The sequence below is a fragment of the Spodoptera frugiperda genome, chromosome 19, assembly GCF_023101765.2.
Source record: "Spodoptera frugiperda isolate SF20-4 chromosome 19, AGI-APGP_CSIRO_Sfru_2.0, whole genome shotgun sequence".
NCBI classification, from domain to species: domain Eukaryota; kingdom Metazoa; phylum Arthropoda; class Insecta; order Lepidoptera; family Noctuidae; genus Spodoptera; species Spodoptera frugiperda.
The window spans coordinates 7826382-7838874 of NC_064230.1; the positions used below are offsets into that span (position 1 = coordinate 7826382).

The 12493-nt window shown below is 39.7% G+C and overlaps 2 protein-coding genes across 2 annotated transcripts; both read left to right on the plus strand.

Annotated features, from left to right (window-relative positions):
• The first annotated feature begins 322 nt into the window (after positions 1-322).
• LOC126911837 (uncharacterized) lies at positions 323-4861 on the plus strand. Its single transcript, XM_050700797.1, has 4 exons — positions 323-471; positions 1540-1746; positions 2860-2931; positions 3618-4861. Exons 1-4 carry the CDS (start codon positions 441-443, stop codon positions 3737-3739), a joined length of 432 nt encoding a protein of 143 aa, XP_050556754.1. The 5' UTR covers positions 323-440; the 3' UTR covers positions 3740-4861.
• A 558-nt stretch (positions 4862-5419) lies between these two features.
• LOC118281257 (uncharacterized) lies at positions 5420-11924 on the plus strand. The gene is made up of 6 exons (XM_035601843.2): positions 5420-6360; positions 6787-6834; positions 7585-7695; positions 8171-8332; positions 9077-9241; positions 11510-11924. Exons 3-6 carry the CDS (start codon positions 7647-7649, stop codon positions 11695-11697), a joined length of 564 nt encoding a protein of 187 aa, XP_035457736.2. The 5' UTR covers positions 5420-6360; positions 6787-6834; positions 7585-7646; the 3' UTR covers positions 11698-11924.
• Positions 11925-12493: the final 569 nt, after the last annotated feature.

The window sequence follows — 12493 nt, forward strand, 5'->3', positions numbered from 1 at the left end:
CAACAATAGTTTTTTTACAATATCTCTTTTCCTGTGAATTAAACTTGGATTACGTTCCCAATCCCCGATTCCCCTTAAATTCCTAACCTCAAAAGACCGGCAACGCACTTGTAACGCCTCTGGTGTTTCAAGTGTCCATGGGCGGCGACGATCGATTGTTTACGATCAGGTGATCCATCTGTTCGTTTACCGGCTTATACCATAAAAAAGCCCTCGTTTACTACGCCAAACATTTAGTTAACTTACGACTTTACTTATCAAACTTTGTAAAATGATTACTATTTAAAGATATTTCTATTTCCTTATTTAATTTCATCCACCATTGACTTTATCCATTACAAAATCGTAAAATATCAATAAAATATAATTGCATTTACCATTCCTATAGTTACGTTGTAGATGTCATAATTTTAATTTAATTTCACTTAAAATAAATTATAATGAAGGTGTACATCTTTTTTATTTTTATGGGTAAGTTAGATTATTATAATATAATTATAAATATCCCACTTTTCTCCATTTGTGTTATAAGTCCCATGTAATAGGGGGTGAGCCTATTGTCATATACTTGACACAATTCCAGACTCCGTGCTAATACTGAGGAGATTTCGATAAACCGAAAAAAGCCCAGTAGGCCACACAACAGGAATGACGGGGTTTGAAAATTAAGAATCTATTTAGTTCGTCAGTTAGGTAATGAAAAAATATTAGATACGTATTTTTTAATGTGTCGTATAAGATAACAATGCTTAGATAAAACGAATCAAAGTTTAAAATACGTCCTTTCTACGTATAAAACGTACCTAGAAGTGACGTCGCGCGATATTTAAAATCGACATACGTACAAACATTGTAATTATACCTAATATACATAAATGTAATGTGATAACTGACGCCCAAATGGGACTTAAAAACTTGAGAGTTAACATAAATAGTGGTTGCTATATCAATGCAAATGCAAGAACATCCTACTCTACCTACGCATTACGAACTACATACTATAATTAAATACATAGCATACGAGCTAGCTCTTAGCTACGTATACGTACTAAACACCAGCTAGATGCGCTAGAACATATCGAAAGGCGTGCCAAGAAGCTCTTGGCAAGCTTGTGGAGGCCCAGCTTCAAAGCCTTGAACACAGGTGCAAGTTTGCAAGCCTTTCCGTTTTTTACCGGATACATTTCGAAGAGTGTGCGTGAGAATTGCACAATTTGATTCCCCCTAGTCCTTTCCATCATCGAACCACAAGACAATCGGCGAGGCGGCACCGTTTCATGTTGGATATCCCACTCACACGCACGAAGCGTTTCGCTTCAAGTTTTCATGTGCGAACTGCTAGGGAGTGGAACTCCTTGCCGCCTTGGTATAACCTGGGTGTCTTCAAAGCCCGAATGAATAGGTTGCTTACGGGCATACGTGCTCTATTGTAGGCCGCATCATCACTTACCATCAGGCGAGATAGCGGCCAAACGTCAACCTATCATATTAAAAAACAAAATAAACTAATATATATGTGTTTTTTTATGTTTTTCACAGTATTACACACAATAACAGCAGAAAAAGCATTATCGAAGCTCCGCCGAAAGTTGTTCGTGCCTAAAATAGACGATAAATGCAGGAAGATAAAGTGTCCGAGCGTTGACGAGCCGGAGTGTGTCCGGATGAAACGAAACGATCTCGGTATCAATGTACATGTCATAGTCGTGAACAAGTGCGAGCTGTATTATATGCAGTGCCATGATAGTAAGAACCATTTTTCTTTATTTTATTAATCTTTAACACATTGAACGCGGTGGTCACCGGTGACAGACGTTAGCGAAGGATTTGCCTTCAATAGTTTTCTATTGGCAGTCAAAGACTTAATGGCGAACTTAACTTTATCAAAAACTACCTGACACGGCAAACTTCAAACATTTCTCACCTTCCAAACCTTTCCTGGACTTCTTAAATAATTCATGCTTCCGTTCGGTCAATGGTAATTGGGTAATAAAATAGGTAATCGGTCCTTTTTTTTTTTTTGGTGACGGGGGGAAACCTTCAAAAGGCGCCTAGCTTTTTGGGGATAAAAGACTAGGGAGTGTGGGATTTTTACCTCACTAAAACCACCCCGGTGGCCACCCTCAACACCCGTAAGGGGCACCGGGTCCTCTTAATAGACCTGCTCCGGAGCCCCACGGTGCAACGCCTGTTACGGCACTTCCCTAGGGAGACGTTGTGTCTCCCACGAACCTTGCTGTGCAAGTTGCACGGCAGCACGTGACCACTGTGCCACCGTCTTCTCTGAGGTCACTGGGTAGGCGCCTAGAGTCCCCACTCTATGCGCCCGTGGCCCCAAAGGACCGCTTGCAGTTATACAAGCGGAATTTCGGCGTATTAGGCGTCAAGGCGGTTGCCCCCTCGACGCCTTCTACGAACAGGATCGGCCCTCTCCCGATCCCGCTCAGCAGCCTCCTTTTGGGACATTACAGTCTCACAAAAGGAAGCCACTTCCCTCCAATTTCCTACCGCTCTCGAATTTTGGCGAGACTTGAACAGAGTGGGCTCGCCATGCTTCGGCACTGCTGGGCCGGCTCGATCGGATTGATATCACGACCTCTCAGAAAACCGACGTGAAACAACGCTTGCGTTGTGTTTCGTTGTGTGAGTGATTTTACCGAAGGCGCAATTTTTGATTCCGGTTAGGTGGAACCTTCAGTGATTCAAATGAAAATATAACTTTCGGGTTTGGGCATCGTGTTTCAAAATGCACCCACGCCATAGAAGACAATCGTTGCACAAAATTTTCATGTCGGTTCGACACAGATATGAAGTACACAAAAAACATTCGATCGTATGAAAATAATAATATATTTTCAGATGTGGAAGCTAAAATCGTTCCCATGAAGTTTTGCAGCCACAACCACGGGCCAGTCAAGAAAATTATGAAAGGTATGTAGAACCCATTTGTGCTGGAGAGCTCTGAATTTAGACACGAATGGACCGGCTCGACCGCAGTGAAGACCGACCACGGCCTCACAGAAAACCGCCTTGAAATAACGCTTGCATTTTATTTCATCGTATGAGTAAAATTAGCAGAGGCCCAATTTTCCTCCTAATCACTACACGGTATATCATATTGCTATCGTAATAAAGTCTATTTAACCAATGTATGTTACCAGCGATGTTCTATGGAACTGAAACATGGTATCTAACTGTAGGCCGTATAAAGAAGCTCAAGGTTGCTCAGTGCGCTATGTAAAGGGCTATGCTTTACGAGACTGAAAATAAAAAAAACGAGGAGATTCGCAAAAAATCAAAAGTCACCGACATAGCCCAGCGGATAAGCAAGCTGAAGTGGCAGTGGGTAGGGCATATAGCGCGGAGAACCGACGGCCGCTGGGGCAGAAAGATTCTTAAATGGTGACCGCGTACCAGCAGGTCCAGTATAGGACATATACCCACAAGGTGGATAGACGACTTGATTAAGGTCGCAGGGAGCCGCTGGATGCAGGTCGCATCCAACCGGCCTATCTGGAAGTCATTGGGGGAGGCCTATGTTTAGCAGAGGACGTCTTATAGCTGATATGTAATATGATGGTGATCGTAATAAATTAAACATTAATATTTGATTACAGATAAATCACATTCACGGGTGAAAAGGGCAGTGAATGAACAAGGTAGTAATCTTCTTTCAATTTTACCCGACTCTAGGAAGGGTATTGTTTTTATCTTATTCCAATCTGTCTGTAATAATTAAAATATTATTATTCCTCTCCAGAAAATGGTAAGTATTTTTACCGATAATGGCCTAAGGGTGCTTTTCCACCAGAGATGTGCTATGCTACGTTGCTGTGGGTGTGTTTGGCTTCCACCAATCATTTTGGTCAAATAGCAGACTCATTTCTAGAAAAAATCATAAATTAAGTAGATCATCAAATCTATGAATAACAGTGTGATTGTCTTTGAATATTTTATTGTATTGAAACGTCGAAATAATTTATTTTTGAGTGAAGAAACTACCCTATTACGTGGGCAACACAATTTGAGTGTGAATGTTAGAAAAGTAATTATTTCCTTGATGTTACAGATGAGAAAGGTAAGAAGATTAGTTATTTTTTGTTTATACAATACAACGATTCCCTGAATAAAAAACAAATCAAATTGAGGGCAGTTTTCATATGTATTTTTTATACATTGCAACATTGCCTATTATCTGTCAAAATATGGAATCGGCCATATTTGTTTTTAGTTTAGGCGGGAATCTTTAGAATAATATTTTTATCAAGGAACTTCATAATACTAGTCTTAAAATTATATCTCAATTTATATTATAGTATTCTTAGGTATAACTTTAAATGTATCGCTAGTCCGTAAACTAAGGTGATCCAGGGGCTTTAGTCTGCTATTACAATTGTGTCAGAATGGAGAGGGACGGGGCTATATAACCTACATATCTCCGTCCCTCTTGCACTGCTCAATGATCGACCATTCTGACACAATTGTAATAGCAGACTAACGCCCGAATACTGAAATGCTACTCAATTTTAAGTTGTACTTAAATATCGTGCTATCTCTGTCATTTTATAAAGAATTGACAGGGACAGAACTAGTTTTGAGAGCGTCTTAAAATTGAGTACCATTTCAGTATTCGGGCGTAAGGCCCCTGTATCTTAGGGACTAGATCTTAAAATTTCTTCTTGTTTGGCACCTCGGGTACATTTAGTTTTTTTCCACAGAAAATGAATCGCACGAGAAATCACCGTTCGGCCATGGGTACCACCCCCACCCCGTTAAAGACCCATGGCTTCCAGATTTATACGACAAAATACCACAGGAGCTTTACATATACCTAGTCATGAAATAAACATATAATCCCATTAATTATTATGTTATCGGCTTACTCACCTATTGTTTTGCCACGTACAATCGCCGCGTCGTGTGTCGCGGAATGCTGCTCATGAATATGAGCGTCTAGCATGGCTTGAAACTAGTCGAGTTCCTCGTCAAAACAATACATGAGTAAGCCGATAACATAATAATTAATTTAGTATGCTTCACGAAAGTTACAATAAAATCATATAATTTCATTTAAATTTACGTTATTTTTCTTATAAATAATTTTATTGCTAACTAGTTAATTTAAAAGGATTTAATACTACGTAAACGCCATCTATCAAGCGCAAAATTTGTAAAAAGTAATCTTTGCAGCTAGATTTAAATTATTAAGTTTTATAGGATTTAGGTTAAGTTAGGTTTAGGTCTTACGTTTTCAATCAAAACGAAATAAAAATTGTTTGTTTCAGCTACTTTAAAAGGCAAGTGTTAATTTATTATTAATTTTTTACTTAATCATAATTAACAGCTCGTAACAGTACCCTTAGTACGAGTTTTATTACGTTGATCGAAAACGAAACGAGAGCACGATAGGGGCGGCTCTGATTGGCGGACGCGAATGAACCAACCAATCAGAGCAGAGGACTATAAACTTCCTCTATCTATGGGTTTACTACATTTTTATAGCGTGATTCACAGCTGGTAGCCTCGACATGGATAACGATTTATTTCGGTCGTTAAATCGTTATTTTTTTAACAGATTTTAACTCTTATCCTTTTGTAAACAATCTGTCAACCTATTTGTATGTAGATCATACCTAAAGGAACGAACCAGAGGTGCCTTGTCTGGCAGCCGCACTTGCGACCACTCGACTAACGAGGCAATTGCTAATCTACCATGAACAAGCGATACGAGCAATCCACCCTGTTCAAACTATCTCCGTGTGAGGAGAGGCCTTTGGAATATTTTTATAATAAATATCGTGATACATACATACTAAATTAACTAAAAACGTCTGCACACGTTGCTTATGATGAAGAGTCCCTCTTTGACTCGAAATTAGTAGAGCTTTTCTCCATTACTACTGTAGATTCTGGCTTACAGGAGTTGCAGCGGTATTAGAAGTTTTGGCGAGATTGTACCACTGAAAAACAAGGCCGTTGGCACTGTATACCGTTGATGTTTTTAGAAATAAATAAAAAAAAACGTGCTCTGTTATATAGTAGATGTTTGTATAAATAAATAAAAAAGCTAGTTTTAACCACCAAAATTGCAAGCTAAAACTAATTTTACATCATTCATCAAATGTTTTAATTTTACAGCCACGGATTCGGTGAAAACCAAACATAAGAAGGCATCTGAGACATCGAAAGTCTTAAAGAAAAGTTCATTGAGCTCAATACTGAAACCGCAATCAACTCTATCGTCCAAAGATTCGAATAAATTGAAGAAGAGTGTGTCGTCAATACAATCCAGTAAACTTGCTGTTTCGTATGATTCCCCCGAAATAGGCAACGATCAGGAACGAAAGGATTTACATGACGGTTTGAACATTTTTTTTACTTCTTATTATAACGTAAGATAGCTTTCTTTTTTTTTACATTTAATGGGTCGACGTTTGGCCGCTATCTCACCTGATGGTAAGTGACGATGCGGCCTACGATGGAGCACGTCTGCCCATAAGCAACCTATTCACTCGGGCTTTGAAGACATCCAGGTTATACCCATCAGGAAACATATACGGTTATTGCCATCGGTTTTTTTATGGGACACGCCGGTAAACGAGCAGACGTATCACCTGATGGTAAGCAATCGCCGCCGCCCATGGACACTTGAAACACCAAAGGCGTTACAAATGCGTTGCCGGCTTTTTGGGGGTTACGAATTTAAGGTTGTTGGAGAATCGGGGATTGGGAAGATTGGGAAGGGGGGAAATGGGTATTTTAACAAGAATATTTTATTCATTTTAGGAAACGCAGGGCATCCACTTGTACCTGGTAGCTGGTCTAACGATAAAGGTATTTATAATTAAAAAAAAAAAATCTCGTTAGGCGTCGAAGTACTCGTCCGCATCACTGTCACTGGGGAACGTTCCCAGAAGACTGGCCGCATTGCCACGTTCAATGGCAATGCTAATCTTCTGACCGAAGAAATAGCCAGCCTTCTGGTCACGCGTAGAGTCGAATAGCTTATGTGCAATCTCTTTATACTATAGAGAATGTGCACCAGGACCCCATGGCCCAAGTGTTTCGACCCCAAACGGCTCAAAACAATAATAATAATTTTACAAATACATTGTTGTTTTCGTTGGCTGCCTCGTTGGTCGAGTAGTCGCAAGTACGACTGCCGGACAAGAGGTCTCCGGTTCGGTTCGGTCGGGTTGCTGGGCATTTTTCGGATTTTCGCAAATGTCTCAGTAGAAATACGGCGTCTGGAATTGTACCCAGTATATGTCAATAGGCTCACCCCCTATTACATGGGACTTGTAACACAAATGGTGAAAAGTGGGTGTACATTGTATAGTGGCATTACTTGCCGTAATGTGCACCTAATATTTTAGCTAATATAGCTAAAGAGTTTGTTTGTTTGAACCCGCTAATCTCCGAAACTACTGGTCTGATTTGAATGATTATTTTTGATTTGGATAATGTATTTATCAAGGAAGGCTATAGGCTATACAACATCACGCTGTGTCCAATAGGAGCCAAGCAGAGCGGGTGAAATTGCGCGGAAGTAGCTATATCGTATAATTTTCATTTCCTTTTCAGATGTATTAGATAAAATTGTATTCAGTTTAAAATATGCTGATCAAAAACGGAACACTGAAAACATGGAACTGCCTGATTTCGCTATGCTGTCAAATGAAACGGATCTTGCAGGTATATATTTTTCACGTACAGTGCCGGCGTTAGGGGGAAGTTGATTTCTAATTATACAAACGTGTCACAACACTACAGGGATCACTCGCTAATATTACGAAACATTTTTTCTGTCAATCTGAGCGCCTAGTACCTGTCTACTTAATTTTGATCCGCGCGGCGGCGCGATTTAAAAAAATCATAACTTGGTACCATGAAAACATGAGTTTAAAAAACCCTTCCCGTATCATTTGTTATCTTATCTAGAAACCGTACTATACCCCCTTTTTGTTACACGTCGTATAAAAAAATATAAAAATTGTTGAATTCACCTTTGTACTGTTTTTGTTTTAATTTTTTTTTGTGTTTATTTTTTCGTGCATCGTGTATATGAAAACCGTATATCGCCCGGTGCTAAATAATTTTCTTTTTACTTTCTCTTCTTTAGATTGTCTCAGTAAGTGAGCCATTATTAATAAAGTATTTCTTTCCACAGATATGGAAAAAGAAGCCGACCTAGTGGAATATAAATCTGACTGTCCGAAGGTCTGTCCGTCACGAGACGTCCTAGTTTGCGCCCGATGTCAACATGGAATATTCAGGACTTTCCTCAGCGTATGTCATATGCGAATGTTCACGTGTAATCATATAGATGAATGTAAGTCAAAGTCAAAGTTAAAGTCAATGTCAATGTCAATGTCAAAGTTAAAGTCAATGTCAATGTCAATGTCAAAGTCAAAGACATTTTTTTATTGTGATCCAGTGGTTACAGTCTCAGATTTCAATATATATCGCTCCTTGAATACAAAAGGTCCACAATTCAAAAAAAAAAATGAAAATCGTTTTATTGCAAAAATGACACCGGAAGCTTTTTTAATTGTGGCCCTTTTGTATTCAAGGAGCGATATGTCGTTGTGGCTCAGAGCTTTAAGGTGCCCGCTTCTGATGCATGAGAGTGCGGATTTGAAATCGATTTTTTGTTTCACATTATTATGCGGTTGAAAACCATTGTAGTTGCACCAGGGCCTCATGAAATACATTGCTGAGTCTGACAGAGGTTCTTTGGTTATTACAATACCCCTATTTTTTTCACCTGATGGTAAGCAATCGCCGCCGCCCATGGACACTTGAAACACCAGAGGCGTTACAAGTGCGTTGCTGGCCTTTTGGGAGTTAGGAATTGAGGGTTGTTGGAGTATCGGTGACTGTGAAGCGGTGTAATTGTGCCTTTTAATTTTGTAATTTAGCTCAAACTTTTATTTATTTATTTATACTTTATTGCACACATACATAAAACACATTTACATTGTAATTAATAGTAATTAAAATACAATGGGCGGTCTTATCACACACGGCGATTTCTTCCAGACAACCTTTGGAACTTTTGTATTTTTCTTTTCAGTTTTACAACTAGTATCTCGTACTCCCTGTATCCTGTCTGCCCCCTACTTGTCTGAAGAGGGGATGGAACCCAAGGGGCGGGTGGTGGAAGATGACGATGATGACAAAATCATGAGATACATCATTTGCCGGGATCAGGATAGAATGGATAAAGATGGGAAATCGGGTAATCTATAAAAATAAGTCTTGTTTTCCTTTCTGACGCTATAACTCCAGAACGCACGAACCGATTTCCACGGTTTTACATTCGTTGGAAAGGTCTCGGTCTCCATGTGGTTTATAGTAATAAAAAAATCAGAAAAAAATCAAGAGAAAAGCCCATCTGGTGGCGAAACAGAGTTCGCCGGGCTTTGCTAGTCTATAATATATTTATTTAATCTTCATCACAAAATAGTGAATGGCGGACTTAATGCCTTAAGGCATTCTCTAACAGTCAACCATAGGGTAGTGCAGAGAAATGAAGCGGATTGATGCGAAGCCAAAACACAGGCACAAAAGAATAAATATATGAATACATTTTTTTATTGTTTTCAAGGTCAAAAACAGTTGTCTTTAAGCAGTTAATGCTTTAAATCTTGTTTTTTTTTGTGGAATTAACTGGTAAACGAGCAGACATATCACCTGATGGTAAGCAATCGCCGCCGCCCATGGACATCCGAAACACTAAAAGCGTTACATGTGTTTTGCCGGTCTTTTTGGGTTAGGAATTTAACAACGCGGCAATAAAATGTATTACTTTCCCCTGGTGCAGTCCAAACAAGCCTGCCATAAACTTTCAGACAGTGCGTGGCGGGCCTTTTGAGCCTGCCAATACATACTATAATGTCCTCTCATGTCCCGCACCAGCGGAAAGTTCCCACATTTCGCGTCCGTACTAGCAGGAAGTCCCGCGGCGGACCGGTTATGGGTGATCCGCAGTAAACGTGTTAAAGGTTATTGGGGAATCGGGGATTGAGAAGAGCGGTAATTGGGCCTCCGGTAACCTCACTCACACAATGAAAGCGTTGTTTCACGTTTTACATTAAAAACACGCGCTGGATTTAGAAATCAATTAGTTCAAAGCGCTCATTAAATTCCTAATTAAGTATTAAAGTACTACGATACTATGTAAGTCGAATTCAACCATTAGTTTCACTTTAATTAATTCACACGAGAAACACCAAAGATTATTGATTAATAGTGCCGGTTTACCCACGTAAATATTCTGATCCGGAGCTGCGGACTAGCAACTAGCGGGTTTACCGGGGCTCCGGCTCGAAGGGCAGAAGTAGGAACAGGGTGGTTTTTAGTCAGTAAGAGTCTGACACTCCCTCTTGCTTCACCCAAGGCGGGAGAATTCATTCAGTCATTGGATGATTTTCCCCTTAAAAATACACCCACGTAAATATTGAGAAAAGCTCTACTAGTTTCGAATCACAGTGGGACTCATCCTCGTGAGTAGTGTGTGCGGACGCAGTGATGTTGGGCAGCCTGCTGCCTCAAAGTCAAAGTCAAAGCATTTATTTCAATTAATCCTAAATTAGGCACTTTTGAAACGTCAAATTGAATTGTCCGTCAGTCTGTCTGTCAGTGAAGCTAGGCGCTCGTTCCAAAGTGTTGCTTCGAATGGAGAAGAACGAGCAAGAAACTCCATCGTTACTCTTTTCAAAAATGTTTTTTACAATATCTCTGATACATTATTTGATCATTTACCTATTGTATATATATGTAGGAACAATGTAACGACAATACGACGTCAAAACTATGGGACAATAAAACCAATTTGTAAAGAATATAAATTAAAAAAGCGGGTTGTTTCAAACATAGTGCCCACATATGTACACTTACAATTTTGAAATAATGCTTCTATACAAATAAAAAATAATCTTTAATTTAATTTTTCAAATAAAAAATAAATAAATAACTGCTTGATGCCACAGGATCCCTAGACTACATTGGAATAAATTAGTACTTTAATTTAACGTGCAACTAGTGATCGTATTAGCCTATTGTTTCCATCGCACCTTCTACCGGTACCCATGCGCACTTTTTTCTAACTCTACGCACGCAGCTCATAAGAAAGAGTCCCAATGTAACTTGAAATTATTCGGAGCTTTTCCCAATTTTTTGTATTTTTTTATGGTGTATACTGGTAAAGGAGCAGATAGATCACCTGATGGTAAGCAATCGTCTGTGGACACCCGAAATACCAGAGGCGTTACAAGTGCTTTGCCGGCCTTTGGTTGGAAATTAAATTGTTGTTGGGAAATCGGGGATTGGGAAGATTGGGAAGGGGGATAATTGGGTCTCCGGTAACCTCACTCACACAACGCAAGCGTTGTTTCACGTCGGTTTTCTGTGAGGTCGTGGTATCACTCCGGTCGAGTCGGCCCATTCGTGTCAAAGCATGGCGCCTTACTTAATACTACTAAAGATAATATTTTGTTTGTTACAGCGGACCCGAGGTGCTCGTTCCCGTTAATTATAAAAACTAATAAATTTTTTTACGATTACAAGCATGTCAGACACCCCTTGGACCCGCATTTGGTGACCAATCAAACTATCCATGAAGTAAGGAGCAACTCACATAGTGATGACAGTGACGAAAATAAGTCACAACACACGTCACACAATATATCTTAAACTGAAATCTACATACATCTTATAAGGCGCTACCCTGACCAAATAACCTTGAGCATTCGACCAGTGCAGGTAAATACGTAACGAATACGCCCAGATTCTAGAATAAAATCTATATAAAATCAAATTTTACTGTACCGTAATTTCAGTCAGTCGCATTGATTTTAAATTGGGTTTAGACTTTTCATTTTATCAAAATAATTATGTGTTAATAAATATTGTAACGTAAATGATGTTTTGTTTCATTTTGGGTATCTACCTACCATTATGCACCAATAGACGTTTAGACCTAGGGCATTCCGGAGTGCGGATCTGCGGATGGCGAGCAAGGGTAGCTCGCCACCCGATCAGAACCAGACCCGTGCGTACGGCGCGTCACGACCACCACACATGGGGACCAGTAGGGCTGATGCCTGATCCGTAGCTGCGGACTACCTAGCGGGTTTTACCAGGAGTCCGGCTCGAAAAGTAGGAACGAGGTGGTATTTAGTCAGTAAGGGTCTGTCACTAAGTCTCGCCTCGCCCAAGGTGGTAGAGAAGTCATTACTTTCCCCCCTTTAAAAGGAATTTCTCTACATAAGACGTATTTGCTATAATCGACTTGTTTAGCTACCGATTTTAAAAGGTTCAGGTTTATCAGGGAGCGTTGCTACCTAGTTTCTATCAAATATGACTACAGATTTTAAGGGACTACCTTTAGCTGGGTTTGAATCTTCGATGACCTCTTTGATCCTTAGCTGGTTTTGACGATAAATTACAACACGAGCTACAAAATACAATAGAGGGGGCACAGAGGGTC